General features: G+C 39.4%; 1 protein-coding gene across 2 annotated transcripts in view; it reads right to left on the bottom strand.

Annotated features, from left to right (window-relative positions):
- Positions 1-18,417, bottom strand: part of gstcd (glutathione S-transferase, C-terminal domain containing) — a 91,758-nt gene that overhangs the window by 5,737 nt on the left and 67,604 nt on the right. Inside the window, exons 9-11 of one of the 2 annotated variants that reach the window (XM_072463926.1) lie at positions 11,831-11,964; positions 6,038-6,068; positions 18-87 (exon numbers count right to left, since the gene is read on the bottom strand). In XM_072463926.1, the coding sequence (XP_072320027.1) occupies positions 18-87; positions 6,038-6,068; positions 11,831-11,964 (235 nt within the window). The remainder of the gene's footprint in view (positions 1-17; positions 88-6,037; positions 6,069-11,830; positions 11,965-18,417) is intronic. The other variant, XR_011930152.1, reaches the window with a different exon arrangement.

Below are 18,417 nucleotides of genomic sequence, written 5' to 3'. Positions count from 1 at the left end.
TTGGGAGCGGGACCCACCTATGAGGCGTCTCTCTGGGGGAAGCTGCACTGCAGTTTGGTCGGCGAAGCGGCACAGGATCATGTGTTCCTGAAACAAGCAGAGCACAAAGCTGCTTAAAATATGGGATGATAACAGTGCAAATACTTTCCCCACAGAGAAGGAAAACACTGATATGGTTCCAACCACAAAAACACAACGGTTAGTTTAAGTGTACACATAAAAGCTGGCTTTGTATTTGGAGTTAAAGTTTGAAATATAATTGTGTAATGCATAGCAACCAGAGGTAAAAGTGTACGGCACACAAAGCTCGTGTAAGTTTCTTATGTTAAGTGATGTTAAGCGCAAATTAATTCATAGCAACTGTCACTGTACTGATTTAAACTGATCGGTTTACAATGCAGTCTGGTGACAAGTTAATTAGACACTTGTAAAGAATCTAACAAATGTATGCATTGTTGTCGTTTTTAACCTTTTCTAGTTGTGAAGTTTCTATGGATCCTTTTCCATGGCTTTGACATTCCATTCACAAAATGAGCCCCACGTTTACTTTTTTCTGCTCTTATGTATTTATACTGTAACCTGATTTTTTTCCATACCTGTTGCTTGCTATTTTTAGAAACCCTAAATCTTCTTCTTGAAGCTTTCACAATACTAATCCATCAACACCATTTCTCTTGCCTTTCTGTTGCCGCTGGCGACAGATCATCGACAAATCCAGCGCAAACACCGCCATTATTCACTTTTGGGTTTATTGACTCTCGTGCCGTTGGAGCGTGCAACACCATTGGCTGGCGTTTATCGTATTGTGTGCCACTGAGACGGAACATTACATTTAAAAACCAGACTTCCACCTACATGGGGAAAAAATCTGACCGCATGCAAACAAAACAAAAGCCAACCACTCTGGCCCATCCACTTCCCCCGGGCGCCGGACAGGCTGCTTCTGTCCGGACTTCACCCCTTGTTTACGGTTCACATGGCGAGCAATTCCACAAACCGTTTAGTCATCTCCGACCCGTTCTTTGCTTTGGCTGATTCCATTGCACACTCCGCGGACCTGACGCTGGATGCAAGGTCGTGGAGCAGGTGCTTTTAAGGCAGCGCTGAACACCAATCTCACACCATTAGACCGCTATTCCGCGCGTAAGTCATTCTTCAATAGCTGCCGGCGGGTTTAACTGCCGCTGTGCACAATGGACAACCGGGGTCTCCTAAAAACAACGTATTGCCGCCGTTATTCCTCCTGCTGGAGTGGACACAGCGGGGGTCCGGGTATGAAGCCGCACAGTGAACAAAACGCAAAGGGCAGAACAGACAGATGAGATTTACAGCTCGTACTTATGTGGAAGAGAAAGAGCGCGGGATTTTGTCCAACTGTGAATGTTTAGCAGGAAAACATACAACAGCAGTGAATCATTTTTATATATCGTGTTTTGTAGCAGGCATAAGGTGTTAGTCAACCGAGAAAGACAACAAGTGTAAGCGTTCTTTGTTTTGAGAGATGAAAAATGCAGGTTAGTCATTTTTACCAATTTTTAAACTTAGAAAATCTTTAACAGCCACAGTCGTGTTAGTGGAATGTTATGTTGTTGTTATGCAGAGAATAGAAGGGCTGTCGGCCTTTTGATGTTTAGTCGATTGAGGTTGATATGCTTCGTTTTCGTAAGTAAATTTGTGCTTTTGACGATGGCCCTGTCACATGGCCCACTACACAGCACTTCTGAGCGTTGTGAATGCGTTAAATAGCTGTCAGCGGTGTTGTTAAACTGCAGATAAATTAATCACAAAGCCACAGACAGTTTAGTTTGGCTCATCACAAACAAATGAGAAGAAGGCCGAATGTTTTTACAGTGACGTTGCTTGACAATCACAGACTTATGAAAAATATTATCACTGTTAAAACATTCCTTTCCATTGTTTCCCGTTTTCTCTCGCAGCCAAGTTTCTATGGTACAAGAAAACATTACAGCAAATACAATGTGGGAATGTACGTGCCTGAAGTCTGCATCGCTCCACGCCACAATTCAGCGACTCGTCGTCAACGCGCATTTGAAGTGTGCAAGTGCGATTATTGCAACTGGGCCACGCCATTTTTAGATCACATTTGTTGGATAAGTGTCAAGAGACAAATGTGTTTTTGCAGCAGCTTGTTCCAGTCACGTTTTAAAAAAAGGTTCCACTGTTGCGCCGTGTTCACTACTGCCCCCGGTGGTCAGCACACGTACAGCTCTGTTGCTACATGAGCTGTGAGCGTACAAATCGCACATGAACCAAATAAAGACGTACAGAAGCTTCTCTGCATACAAGTATGTGTACAACGTAGAACATGATTGAGCGGACCAACCTCTTTATACGTCAACTAATAATGTATATATTATATTGAATAAACAGCTATTCCGGGGTTATAAGAAGCTACTTATTAGGAAAGGCTTTTACTATTACAACCCATTTCTTTTAAACTACCATACTTTCTGGACTATAAGTCGGTCGTACTTTTTCATAGTTTTGGCTGGGGTGAGCGACGAAGAATTTGCACTTTCTCTACCGCCGGAGTTTGCGGAGTTGTTTAGAAGTGACAGAGGAATTTAGTGATTTGGGGTAATACTGATGCTTTGGTAAACTTGTTAGCATGTTCTTTATGCTATAGTTATCTGAATAACTGTTAATATGATACATTAACATACCAGACACTTACCACAGTTCTGTCTGTGCCTCATGTAGCTGAAGGTGTTACGTTAGCATACGTACATCTATTCACCATGTTCTCTCATCTGTTATTATTTTAAATTGCATTTCAAGATGAAATGTCTGTTCTTTGTCTTAGATATGTTTCCCCCCCAAAAAATCCAGTGTGATATGTTTTTTTCTTCTCTATTATGCATTTTTTGGCTGGTGCGACTTATAGTGCGGAAAATACGGTACTTTAAAATCACTTTCACACAAGACACTTTGCCTGTTAATATTTTGTTAAATACTATTCCAGGCCTACACAATAAATCGTTATAGAAATCAAAATCACAAATGAAGCAGATAACAGAATACCCTCGGTAAAGTGCAAACGATCCTGTCTTTTTATAGAAAAATCTAATGGCACCTGTAGTTCACAGGTACATTCTCCTTTCCAATTTCCCCAACATTGTGAAGCCCGTAAAAGTGTTTCATTTTGTCTTTATTTTACCTGGCAATACATTAAGGACAAATTCTTCTTACATAGTTAGCCTGGTGCCTGTGTTTTTGGCATGTAAAAATACTGCAAGTTACAGTTCTGTTGTTCTGTCGCAGCGGAACTGGAAAACCTGTGACTGAACCGTACTAATCCAACACCCGCAGCTCATCATGAGAAGGAGAGAGCGCTTTTCTCACTGGCCTGTAAATAATCTCTAATCCCATGTATGCGCAACGCTCCGCTGGCGAAAACGCTCCATGAGAACGAGTGGCAGGCTGGAGGTGGTCCCCTGTTGTGACAAGTCAACTCTTGAGGTTGCCATGACGAACCTTGTGGCTACCTCTCGCGCCCATACATCATCATAGCATGGGTGCTTCACAACAAGGATGTGTCTGGGCCCACAGATAAGGGATATGGACAGTGAGGAGCGAGCCGACGTGCGCCCGAGGACACTACTGTTCTAGATTAGGTTACATTAAATACATTTCTCTCAAATCAAACGTGAATAGTCTAAATATTGCCTAAATCCAAAGGTGGGGAGTAGATTTACTGAAATGTAACTTCTTGTTGTGATACTTTTATAGTTTAAGATGACTAAATTCCTCTTCTCATTGTGAGTAAGTCTACAAATGACAAAAGCTTTATGTTGACAATATTATTATCATTTTAACATTTATATTTCTAGCATGGGTGTTTTTAGTTTAATAGTTTTCCCCCAAATACTTAATTCTCACTTGAGTGTTGTAGAAAAAGCTTCAGCTGCAGTCACCCTGACACTGCTTTTGAAAAACAACTTAACTTGAGTAATTTCTTGGATCACTACTTTGTATTTATGTATAATATCATTGTCTGTACTCCGACTGGAATTACTTTTTTTGTCTACTCAACTTACCCCTGCCTAAATCAGCGTTGATATTTCACACAAATCAAATGTGACGGGTATGTCTACTTAAAAATGTAACTTCGGAGTAGTTTTCAGAAATCATACTTGAGTACATGACTCTTACTTGAGTACATGACTCTTACTTGAGTAAATGACTCTTACTTGAGTAAATGACTCTTACTTGAGTCCATGACTCTTACTTGAGTAAATGACTCTTACTTGAGTAAATGACTCTTACTTGAGTAAATGACTCTTACTTGAGTCCATTACTCTTACTTGAGTAAATGACTCTTACTTGAGTAAATGACTCTTACTTGAGTACATGACTCTTACTTGAGTACATGACTCTTACTCGAGTACATGACTCTTACTCGAGTACATGACTCTTACTCGAGTACATGACTCTTACTCGAGTAAATGACTCTTGAGTACATTACTCTTACTTGAGTACATTACTCTTACTTGAGTAAATGACTCTTACTTGAGTCCATTACTCTTACTTGAGTACATGACTCTTACTTGAGTACATGACTCTTACTTGAGTACATTACTCTTACTTGAGTAAATGACTCTTACTTGAGTACATTACTCTTACTTGAGTCCATTACTCTTACTAGAGTCCATGACTCTTACTTGAGTCCATTACTCTTACTTGAGTCCATTACTCTTACTTGAGTAAATGACTCTTACTTGAGTAAATGACTCTTATTTGAGTAAATGACTCTTACTCGAGTACATTACTCTTACTTGAGTACATGACTCTTATGAGTAAATGACTCTTACTCGAGTACATTACTCTTACTTGAGTACATGACTCTTACTTGAGTCCATTACTCTTACTTGAGTCCATTACTCTTACTTGAGGTTTTAGTTTCTCGTCCCACTGTGAGTAAGACAATCATAACAATATTGAATAATTTAAACATTTCTTTGTCCTTTAGATATCATTTTGTTTCCCATTTCAACCACTAATATTTTGTCCTTCCACGGACAACTTCAAATTATGAATAACATCCTACAAAATATTGCAATATATAACAATTTAGATATTGTCAAGGTTGTTTTTGTGAGTTTTTTAATAGTAATAATAAAAGTTATATTGCAAACTTTCAAATAAGAGCATAATAATGTGATATTTCTGTTCTTTAGCGTTAGATTTTACAGATATTTCACATATGTCTGATAATGAACCTTGGAAATGTTTAAAGACATGTTTTTACACATGTTGGAGTGACTTAATGATGTCTAAACAATTTTATTGAGAAACTCTCCAAAACATATTGAGATATCCACTTTGCCAATACTGCCCACCCCTATCTTACAGATACAGATACAGTTTTGGACCAAATGGATGACTTTTTACTTCAACTTTTGTAATATTATTTTTGGAACCTTAACTTGCCTCAACCCCCCACCTCTGCTTAAATCACTGGTTTTACTGTGATATTCATATTTGAGAGTGTTTTTTGCTCAAGATTAATTTGGCAAAGGCTTCCTCAGTGTTTCAGCCCGTTAGGTAAATGAGTGTGAGAGGACGCGCTTTCACCTTTCTATGCACCGGTGCTCTCCAGTTGAGACATGTAAAAATGTAACCTGAAGCCTACAAAGAATTAAAGTTAGAGCTCAACGCATCTGAATTAAAAGCCATTTTGAACAGCCCAAAAAAATAAGGTCAAAGAATGTAATCATCAAATTCAACGGTGAAGGAATTAATTTACATATTTTTGCTAGTATTTTTATTTTTAACAATGTCTGGAATTAAATGCATTTTGTTTTCTAAAATAATAATACTCACTTAATAATAATACTCACTTAACACTGTCAAAATGAAGGACAAAGGCGGACAGAATTTTAATATACTGGAACTATTTCTGAAACCATTTTAAACACTTCTGTGGGAAAAGCTCATTATCGTTTCTGTAACTTTATACTTTTAGCTAAACAATTTATAAATAATACTTTGTTACGTGTGTGGCACTGCAACATACCTTATATGTCAGAGTCTCCCGAAACCTTTGGCTGAAAGAAAGCACAAAACATTTCTAAGTTGAGAAGCGGTGATTAAAATATAAAGTTGCCATCTGTTTTGTATACTGCTCTGGAAAAACATGATTTGAACTTCAGATGTGTTGTGCTAGCAAATGTAATCCTTTATGCAAACACAAACAGTACAAATTTACTGTAATAGAATGCAATTATGTCTGGGAAATGGGGATTTTTTAAGACTGGGAAAACAGTGTGCTTATTTAAAAAACAACAAACGAGCGGTCAACGATCAGCAGAGCACCGCGATTAAGAAGGCACTGCAATTGTATCAACTTATTGAGACAAATGTATTTATGTTTGTCTCCTCTTGGTCAGCTCTTATTTAGAATTATATTATGCATTATTTAGTCTCATTTACGTTTAGATCTGGTTTTGCACAGTTTCAGACCAAGATCTGGTGGTAATATCATAATCAACTTAAATGTTTTGAAGATATACATCGTTACGTTATTGAAGTCCCCTACAGGTCGGACGACTCATTGAACTGAAAAGCAGTTGAGATATAGTTTGAATTTAGCAAAAAAATATTAAAACGTTATCCCAGAATAGCACATTTTTTAGGTTTATAATTTCACTTCCCGTTTGTAATTGATGACATCACACTAGGAAATTACCCACCAACCACTGGGCCAAAACTCATCTAATGTCACAATGTTTTTTTATTTGACGAATAAAAATATATGAAAGCAACTTTATTTTGTTGAATTAATGTTTATTCGGTCAAAAAGTACTTTTTTTGTGTAAATTATGCATAAACTTTTACAGGAAGGACTGTCCCTTGTGTGATGTCACTTTCTACAGATTTTTCAACTTTTCTCCACAAATACCTACTCGTTTGGTGTAAAACTGTAATTTACATGTACAACAGGTATAAATACAACAATTAAAGCCAAAATTTGAAAATTGTAAAAACCTGTCATTAAGTGGTTTGTCTAGAATAATAAATCCAAAAATAAGCTGCAAAAAAGTGCAGAGAAAATAAGAATATTTATAAAAAAATATGTACAATATATTTTACACTTAACTGTACTTAACAAATACACTCAACATTACAGATAAATCCTAGCACAGATTACAAAAAACACAATTCGTCACACGCAGGGAAGACCTTTTCCCCCCCTTCCTTTCTTCTAATTATAGTCTTTAAATGAAAAAAACTAAAACAATATTTGAGCCCCCTCTGTATGACAGGGGTGTTACTGAGGGGTCGGAGCAAATTGGGCAGTTTAGTTTCACGGCTCATAAAAGCGTGGACCGCCCGGAATGTGACCACCTGCACAGTCGTCTCCGTCCCCTGGAACACGACCCGAGGGTGCGAGCGCCGAAGTGGCGGGGCCCAGACTGACGCGCCGTTGAGCGAGCGCCCCGCGGACACACACCGCCTCTCCTCGTCTACAGCTGCGCTCGTACGGCTGTCAGGAGTTAATATTTCATGAGAGCCGAGCAGAGGTGAGGCGTCAGCTTAGCAGCGGTGGAGACGGGAAAAGTGGAGAATGTGAAAGTCGCTAAATATTTGTATGCACACAAGGTCCTGGAAGGCACGCTTTTTGGGGTCACGGAAAATCTTTATTTTTTGCCCTCAGGTACTTTCACGTGTAGCGTCGGTATTTGGTGATTTTACCGCTTTTAATTTAGTTTAGGTATGCAAAACAAGCAAAAGTAGCAGTTTGAGGAGTGAACAAATCAAGTGAGACTGTAAAATAAACTACAGCAGAAAGCTATGAAATGTATATGTATGAAAGAAGAATTAGTCTGGTAAAAGTCTAAGGTGTTCAAATCACAGAGATGCACTTCCTCAAATAACACCTTGGGTCTTCACGATGTACAACCAAATTTGGGGAACATTTATACTGTTTTTGGAGTATTCCGATAGTTATTTTCTGACAATGTGATGCAAAAAATCAACAGAAATGTGGCAAAACTTGTCTTTAAATTAATTTGAGTTTTAAGAATCAGACAAATGTGAACGGATTGTAAAATTATCAGCAAAATTGAAGACATTTTCTAGTTTTTATATGCACCTTATATCTTTTTTTTTGTTGCATATCTTCAAAACACTGTATTTTCCGGACTATAAGTCGCACCAAATAAAAAAATCATAGTTTTGGCCGGGGTGCGACTTATACTTATATTTATACTCCAGAGCGACTTATATGTGATATTATTTTCACACTTGCAACCGCATTTCATACTCCATTGCAACTTATATATGTTTTTTTCTTCTCTATTATGCATTTTTTGGCTGGTGCGACTAAGACCCCTTGAACAAACAGATGAAGTTATTGTCTCCTTGCGTTACCATGCCCTGATTGTCTGCCCATGACAGCGGCCACACTGCGCTGCCATGGGAACAGGATCAACACCATTAAACCTGCGCATGTCTCAGCACTTTCCAGCCATTAGTTGTTCATTTCTGCTGCTGCTGCTGCTGTTGCATAGAGAACGGCCTCTTCAGTAGGTTCGCTCCCATAAAATTAAATGTTGATGTTAAAATGAAAGATGCGTGTGTTTGGTTTACTCTGAACACTTTCCTGCTGCGGAGATGGAAACGGCGAGGAGAGTGGCACTGTAACAAAAGCTGTGACTGACACAGGCTGTTATTAAAGATGAACGAGATACACGAGACAGGAGGCGACCAAATAACAGTGTACTGTAAGAGGTACACCAATAAACCCCATTGACTTTGTATCATCTGTGTTTGTGTTTGTGCTGTGGCTATGGTGACACAAGCATAACAAAATAGAGACCATATCATATATCTTGTTTTGAAGACATTCAAAAGTTGAATGTTGAGTATATAATGAGGTAAAAAATACATTTTAAAAAAGCTACAAAAAGAGCTGAAAAAATAAATAAATGAAAAAGTAATATACCGTATTTTCTGGACTAAAAGTTGCTTTTTTCATAGTTTCGCCGGGGTGCGACTTAAGATAAGATATGCCTTTATTTGTCCACACAATGGGGATATATGTGATATTATTCGTTATTTTCACACTCACAACCACAAGAGGGCGCACTTTGCTCTAAGCGACGCAGAAGAAGAATCAGCACTTCCTCTTCCTCTGGAGTTTGTGGAGTTGTTTAGAAGTGACACAGAGGAAGAAGAATTCAGTGGATTTAGTGATTTGGGGTAAAACTGATGCTTTGGTAAACTTGTTAGCATGTTCTTTATGCTATAGTTATCTGAATAACTGTTAATATGTTACGTTAACATACCAGACACTTACCACAGTTCTGTCTGTGCGTCATGTAGCTGAAGGTGTTAGCGTCAGCATACGTACACCTATTCACCATGTTTTCTAATCTGTTATTATTTTAAATTGCATTTCAAGATTAAATGTCTGTTCTTGGTACTGGATTTGATCAAATAAATTTCCCACCAAAAATGCAACTTATACTCCAGTGCGTCTGGAAAATATGGTATAAAAGTGCTATTTCTGCAGTTTTGTGATTCATTTACAGACATTTCACATCAGTCTGATTATTAGACTTCAACTACATTTTGTAGGATTAACAAAATATCAACTGACTATCGCTATCAGGATACGTAAAAATATTAAGATAAATTATTTTGTATCAATATCGCCCACCCCTTATCCTTACTCAAATCATTTTATTTTAATATAATTTTAGGTTACCTCTTCTGTTCAAGGGGGAAGATTAAAAGTAGAGATGCACCGATTCCAAAATCCTTGGCCGATACCGATTTCCGGTTTTTAAGGAGGTCTGACCTGCCAAAACCGATTTTTCCGATACCGATTTTCTATCTAGCCACTGATTTTCCCAAAAACTACCCAGTATTATTTATGTGAAAAAGGAGCATGTATACAGGACACACGTTTAAGAATATAAAATGTGATTTATTTTGGTGAGGAATAGAAAAATAAATAACTACATATAAAAATAATATATATATATATACACAGAACTATATAATATATGGCCTGGAGAAGAGTGGGGGACACAGAGGAAAAAGGAGTCCATTTCTCCTGCAGAAGATGCAGCTCCAATGGTTCCAGATCGAAATCAAATTAACTATTTTCATATAGTAATTTATACATTTGTAATTTTACACATTCTTTTGAATGAGCTGGAACCCTCTGCAGGAGAGGAAGCAGGTGGAACATGAGGAGGGTCAGTCCTAGAGCGCTGCCAGCACCTCCCTCTCAAAGCTGGAGGACTCTGGCTCCAGGACCTCTTCCTTGTGGGCCTACAAAAAAAAACACACATTGCAATTTAGATGACACAGGCTAAAAATCAAATTGTAATCCAACCAAATGCTTTTACACACCTGTGGGTGCAGCAGAAGGGCCAGCATCCCCTGAAGCAGGAGCAGGAGCAGGAGCAGGAGCAGGAGCAACAGGGAGGTCTGAAGGCAAATCCAGATCTTCAAAAAGAACATTATACAGCAGTTATATTTCAGCCCAGTACATTTACTGCAATATTATTCAAACTTTTACTAGTATAATACAGTATATTAAATGAGGCACATATGTTGCCAATATCATATTCCAGTTTCATCAGCTCTTTGATTTGAACTTCACACGCTCACTAGAAGCACAATGAGCTGAGCACTATAAATTCTAGTGCACTATAGATTCTAGAGCACAGCTGATTGTGTGAACATTTCTTTGAGGCTGTGGGACAATTAAATAGTCCTCATTTCGCTGTTCGAGTCAGTAATTTAAGTTTTGTATCTACGTAATGTATGTCTCAAATGCATCAAAGTATTTTTAAAGTCTCATTTCAGGTGGATGAGATCTCTTGTTAGCATTAGCTCGTAGCCTAGCTCTGTTAGTTGAGCAGAACAACAACAACAACTAACTCTTCAGACAGCCCTGCTGCTGTTTCTTCTGGCCCTTCATGTGTCCCTACTCTTCTGCAGATAACTCTGAATAAACACATGAACTCGTCAAACACAAACCAGCGCAAATTATTTTGACCGCATCACCTATCAACACGTAGATTGGAATCGTCTCAAAGTTATAATATCTTACCCCACAGTCCAGTCTCCTCTGATCCTCCTCCAGGCTCGGTCCTTCTTGTATTCCACCAAAGTTGAACAAATCTGAACTTTTCTGCCACAAACGATTTTAACACTTTGAAGCTTATGCCTGTCAAAGCGTCTAGAGCGGAAAACGGCAAAACGCACCCTCTGCGCCGCGCTCCGCGGCGAAAAAGCAGGAATCGCGCCGCGGGAAACGCAGGAGGTGTTCGACGCGCGTTTACATAGACTTTGAGTGTAAACTGGACACTTTGGCCGCCGCGCTCTGAAAGAGTCTTGTAGTTTTTAGCTGTTTTGCTCTGGCCGCGCTGAGCTGCTACGCACCGCGCATGCGCGCATGCGGGTCAGTTTGGATCAGCTGAAAACCGGCAATTACGACAGTGACCGGCCGGTCACCGATTCTGGCCGATTCAACCTAAAACCGTCTTTTTTAATCGGCGGCCAATTGATCTGTGCAATTTCTGTGTTTACAACATTACAAAAAGTACATTCGTCATACAATGTTCTGTTCAGCTTGTTAAGACTGTGGGCGACTAGCTACTTTATGGGTAAAACTGCATCATTATCTGGGTAAACGTTGGAAGAATATTACATTATAGCCATGACAACAAGTCATCGTTATAAAATTGTGCTCATCTAGTTCACATTGTGTGGCTAGTGCAAAAATGAGTGTGTCATCAGCTCGAGGTGGAAAACACAGCCGTGGGAAAGTCGTGGCGCGAGTACAAACCTCCTGGGGAAGCTGAACTTGTTTGCGTTTTGGACAAACCCATAGCAACAGGGGCTGATGACGAAGGCGGCCCGGGCCTGGATGCAGTGCTCCATCACCATGTCCGTCGCCACGCCGCACGCATGGAGGCCGACCTGAGAGGCAGGAGAGACAGCTTTGAACGGCAACGGCCAACCAAAAGAGAGAGCACTCCGGACACCACTCGGGAACTAAATCTCTGCTAACACACATATATTGTATAGCGGAAATGCATTAAGATTAAGAAGAATAAGATTACTAAAAGAAAAAAACAGAGAAAAGGCATTTTGTTAAGCAGAGCAACGGAATACTTAACTGCATAAGAAAAAGCCCCTGAAATGTTGTATGTACAGTAACAGGAAGCTGAAACCCACGAATATGCTGCTTTCCAGTCGTTCTCGGAGGGCGAATTTTCCGACTTCAACGTGAAACACACTCACATCTCGGAGTTCCTACTTGGAACCATGAGTTTGTTAAGAGTTAGACAATTAAACATGGCTGGGCTTGTGCTTGGATAACGTTTGACATCTGAATTAAGTTAATATGTTGATCTTACTTGTGTTACTTTGGATTTACTTGCCCTCTACCTTCCACCCACTCTTTGTGAACCTGTCCTTGCTCTGCCTTTGAGCACCTGTACTTAAAACTGCATCGTTTGGTTCTGTTATGCAAATGTTGCCACGTCTACACGGAGGACAACACAAACAGTAATTCACTCTCAACCTATCTTACAAATGTCTGGGTTTATAAATTAGCTTAAAGTTGATCCACATTTTGGTTGATTTGAGCACTTTCCTGTTTTTTCTTATTTGATTTGAGTCAGACAGTACATATGTTTGTTCATCCATCTTGACTACTGGAACACAGAAACTCTGACAAAGCGTCAGATGGTTTTTCCTTATTGAGCGATCTTGTTTAAAAAAAAAAAAAAAAAAAAAGGCTTTTAGTAATGATTCCATGAACATAAACTATACAGATTCTGTATATGTGCCAAATAATATGCACATTTCTTCCTCCAAAGTCAAAACCACTTGACAGAGGATCGACTGTGGACCGCTTGATTCAAAAATCCCTCTCAAATAAATGACAATTTCACATGACTCGATCGATTCATTGCCCAGCCCTACTCTGAGGTCCGAGTTCCGACCTCCGAGGACAAATGGAACGCAGCAATAGAATAAGCAAGACAAATAACTGATACATTTTGTACCATTACTTTTGTATAAAAAGTATAAGATCATGAGTTTTTGTTCCCAGTTAGAGACGACAAATACAGTGAGGAAAATAGGTATTTGATTTTGCAAGTTTTCCCGCTTAGATAATATGGAAGGATCTGAAATTTTCATTGTAGGTGCATTTCCACTGTGAGAGATGATTTTAAAATAATTGATCTGAATGTCAGTGCTGCAAATAAGAAAACTTGCCCAGTGACAGAGTGTTCATGTACTTATTTTCCTCAGTGTCTGTTCATCGTGTTTTCATGGTTTTCTTCCATCATTAGCCGTACGCAGAGCTGTGTTTTGATAGATTCATGCATGTCTGATCTGGTCCTGCCTTCACAGCTTGAGAGTTCAGAGAAGCTTTCATCCGCTAGCCCTGCCCACAGCCCTGGTCTTATTTACGACTGCATTCAAATATCCAGATCCATGCTCATACACAGGTTTAAAAAAAAATAAAAAAAATAATCACATACATGAAAATGCCCTCCTCTCTACAGTGAAATGCTTCAGCATCTGTTCTTTAGTTTGGATCATTTAACTGATTTCTATTATGAATATTTCGATATCCATTATTATAAATATTAGTTTACATTGAAACAAAATGTAAAATTATGCATGTGAGTGTTTACTTACCAAAAAAAAAAAAAGAAAAAAAGAAAATAAAGTATACAATGTTTTACAACAAATTAAAGAAAGGGTCAAATTAAAGAAAGGGTCATGAAGATTACAGAGTTTGTTCTCCTTCTACAGTATATGCTCTGATTTTCATTTAGGCTTTTCTGATGAAACAAAGGTCTAAATGTTTACTTCCTCATCTCATTATTTAGTTTTGTACATTTGGCGGGACGACTGATGAGCATGTTTACAGCGTGTATTTTGTGTATGTTCATTAACATTCACTGTCCTGACCAAATAAATAAATAGCTCTACATTAAATCCATCGACAATGTTCGTCTTGAATGTTCTTTTTTAGTTTATTTTGTTGGATATCAGGACGGTGCTCCGCACATCAGATTCTGTAGCAGGTGCGTAGGAAAAAGGCGTACGTGACGCTAAATGTACTAGGGAAAAAAAAATCAGGCCCAGTTGCCGAAACGTTGCCTCGCTACCTGTAAATACATTTCACTTGCACGAGTGTGCTGGATTTTTTCCCCTAGTTAGTTTATTTTGTTAAAATAAACTTATTTCAAGCACATTTAGACTCAACTGATTCAGAGACAAAAATCCAATGGACTTTCATAAAAACATAAAATAAACAACCAAATACATTTTAAAGTAAAGACTGTCTGAATGTTTTATGTAGAGCAGCAACAATGATCATATGTGCTGATAGATTATTCTTTCGCTTGATCAATTAGTTGCTCAGAATGCAAAAGTCATGTCATGAAAATATCTGTACAAAATATTGACCTGTCTTTAGTATTTACCCATTTTGTAAAGTCTTTAACATGTTGTCAGAGCTATCCACCACAGCTCACCGTTTACTGCCTGATTTTGTAGTATTTATACATTTTAGACTGACATAGCGAAAACCACAGAGAGATAGAATTGGTAAAAAGGAAAGGAAAGGAAAAAAGTACTGGCGCTAACACTGAGCTAGCAAGGGAGCGCGGAGCTTTCACAGCAAACATCATGACAGGCTGTATGGTATTATAAAAGAACATTTACTTTTGTGAGGATGCAAGGACTCCATGGCTTCCTTGAACTGCACCTCCCATTGAGCGTCAACACGGTCCCTTTTTATATAAACAGCCTTTTATTGACACGTTGCTCAAACGAGTAAAACAAATACAATAATGACATAGATCTTGTGCGCACTGCGATTGGTGGGCACAAAACAATTCATCTGCAGGAGGACACAACGACTGCACACAGCCAATGAGTTCAATATCCACAGAACTGCTAAAATGCATCACATTGTTTCCCTCCGAGCACACATTAACTAAATAGATTCTGCGTTAATGGGCCAAATACAATGCATTATCAACAACATCCGAGTGCGACTCCAGCAGCACGGTCTCCAACAAACCGACCCCGAACAGTACTGCCGCTGTCTTACTCGCACACCAGTTGTCATTTGGCTTCTGGCTTTGCGTTGCCGTGACAGCGGTGGCACGGAGCACAAGTTCAGACCGAGGCAGATGCCGGTGTGGCTTCAAAGATAAGGAGGGCATTAAGGCTTCTCCAAAACGTGCCCCAAAACTAGTCAGGAAGTCGCCCAACTCTCGAGGCAGGGCTGAGGGGGCGGCGCTGGGACACTCCAGCAGGGAACGCACAAGGGCACGAGGGAGGGGCGTGCAGGAATGTAATAATTTATTCATTTGACAAAACTAATATTGATTAAAAAGATTGTGAAATGCAAATCTACAATAAATCTAAGATGGTTATGTAAAATGACAGTATTGTTACACGTAGTATTTTCAGTTAGCCGAATGAACTAAGTTAGCTATTAATGTTTTGCATTGTTACCAGACATGAACACTATTATTTGTATTTCATTTTAGAGGTAATAATGTAATGAGAGTCCTATTGATGGTTAGGTGGCAAAATTTGAACTGGAAATGTGGACATGCTTCAATAGCAGCTGAAATATAAAAAAGAGATAAAGATCATCATTTGACACGGCCAACTCATTGAATGATGATTTGGTGAAGAACAGAGGTTCAATTTGGCAACCCTCCACTGGTCTGTGTCCAAACACCTTAACCTTCTGCCCCATTGCTGCCTCACATCTTTAGTCATCTGAAAAAGTATTCCATTATAAAGGGCTTTATAAAGGGCTTTGAGGAAGACAGATATGTCAGTAATGGATAATTCATCGCACAGACCGTATTTTACCCCCGGTCTTTGTGGTAACTTGGGCGTTGCGGAGCTCATTTCCTGACATATTGCGTCAGTGCAATTGATGACAGCGCAGGGGGTGGAATTCTCGTAAGAGTTGAGATCATGCTAAAATATGAGGTGGGGTGAATCAACTTGAGGGCGTGGTCTGGTGCATTTTGTGAATGGCCAGAACTGTAACTAATAAACTTCCAAACGAGTGCACTGGAGTCGTGTTACTGTCCCCATATGGGCGAGATAATCATGATAAAACAACCTTCATGGGCATAAATAACACAAATGATAAGTTATAGAATAATGAATACAGTCCAATTTTACGTGGCTACTTTATTTCCTCCCACTCACTTAAATCTCCACCCAGTCTGTGTAAACCTGGCACAGACTGACAGCACAACACGAGAGCCGCACATAAGTCAGTCGATCACAGTGTGTGCTCCGTTCTCGTGCCCTCCGGACCATGCAGCATCCCGCCGAGCACTCAGGTGTCCAGCTGTGTGTAACGCTGCAGTGCTGCACACAACTCATGCAGTCCTCGTTGTCCTGGAGCTGGTCTTGGTTTAGTCCAGTTAGATTGGGACAAGCCCATCGCGAGGACATGCGCTCAAATCACCGGGGGAAACTGGGACTGAGCTCGCGGCGGGGAAAGTGCCACACGGTTACGCATAAAAAGTCAGCGCACACATCTCTGCCTGTAAACTCTCCACACTGGGTAACAACCATCACCGGGGGATCAGAGGCCTGGCACCGGGACTAATGCGGGTCATCTCAGCAGTCTGGGGGTGTACGCTTCAGGACCATCCGCACCAGTGGCTCTGCTGCTGCCTGCCCTCGATTATGGATCACAAGCAGAGTTTAGAAGCAGAGATGTGTGACTTCACCGTATTCTGTGCTCAACTGGACCTACTTTAGTCTGGGTTTAGTTCGGACACCCCCTCACAAAAATAAATAAAGGTAAATTAAAGAAAGATTTTGGGAACAAATTGAAAACCAAACTATTTTATCCCTCCCTTCTTCCATTGCCTGTATATGAGGCCATGACTGCAAACATCACTTACACAGGTGGTGCTTTTGAATGCCACAGTTATCAGCCATTGGATTCAAACATCTTTATGCCACATTGAGGTTGGGAAAGTAGCAACATAGCGCCCTGGAACCGCCCCCTGGCCAAGGCTCCAGTTAACGCCAAGTCCAGGGGCAAAATACGGCCCTTTACGTTTCTTTTACTCGAAACTTGCCTTGAAAGAAATCATTTAAATTCTATGCTCAACACAAGCCTAGTGAACCGTCAGTGCCAAATAAAGAATGTGGGAACCCTCGTTTGAAAAATTAATTAATGTCTTACAACTTATTTAAACCCACGACATAATTTACATTAACCCCATTAATCCCCAATTATTTTCTATAAACTTTTCCCCTCAGCTCGGCACAACCAAAGCCTCAGATGTACACAAATAACCAATTAATTGCACATGAAAAGACATGTTGCTTGAAAACAAAATGGCGCTTTGACCTTTATAAAACTTGCCAAGTCACAGAAATACCAGAAGTACTACAGTACTTCAGTTAACACCTCAAAACAAACCCCTCACATCAACAATGACAAAATATCCACATCGACATGAATATTATTATTATGCACAGTAATTAGATTATCATCCCCTTTTACGAATTGATTATTATTATTATTAGTCCTAAGTAGTGATGGAAAGAGTAATGCAAATCTTTGTACCCAGGTAAAAGTACAGTTACATGGCTAAAAATGTACTCAACTTTCCATGATTTTAAAATACCATTCACAATTACGCTGATAAAATGATATACTATTACAAGTACAAATTTAAAAGTATAATTACCCCCAAAAATCTATTAAATAACAGTAACGTGAGTACTTGTAGTGAGTTACTTTCTATTCTCTCCAACATTATCACTACTGTACCATTAATCCAAGGGCATAGATGTTAAAATGTCCATGAGAACTTATTGTTCCCGAGCTCTGTAATGGCACTTTTTTAATATTTTTTTTTTATTAGAAGCATTGAGACTGTTACAAGCAGTGTGATATAAGCCTTTTTAGAAAAATCCTGTTCTTTATCGCAGTCTTCTATAGAGCAGAGGAAGCGTCTCTATCAGGGTTAGTCCCCAATAATCACATTGCACAAATAATGTGGCCTCAGTATTGAGCTGGTAATTACATCCCCTGTGAGCTCAATCAGGTCCGAAAAGATTACTGCAGAGAGAATTGTATGTTCTCAAGAGAATGGGTCTTAGGTACGCTTGAAGGAAAAATGCCAACCCAAATAAATGTCACTGGTTTGCCTGGATGGTTCCGCAATACGGCATTATCTCCGATGAGACAAGCACCACTAGGAAAGCTTACAGGTTTATAGTTATGGGTAATAAAAACACCTGTAAATGTGTAAATACAATAGAGATTTAATGCCATATTGTAGATTTCCGGGTCAGTCAAAGCAATACCATCACCATGGAAACAAGCAGGCGGCGTAACCT

Source organism: Eucyclogobius newberryi, unplaced genomic scaffold (genome assembly GCF_026437365.1).
Source record: "Eucyclogobius newberryi isolate DKJ021-1_F unplaced genomic scaffold, fEucNew1.0.hap1 SCAF_4, whole genome shotgun sequence".
In the NCBI taxonomy this organism is placed as follows: domain Eukaryota; kingdom Metazoa; phylum Chordata; class Actinopteri; order Gobiiformes; family Gobiidae; genus Eucyclogobius; species Eucyclogobius newberryi.
Note: the sequence above shows the minus strand (reverse complement) of the source record. Positions and strands in the feature narration are given on the sequence as shown.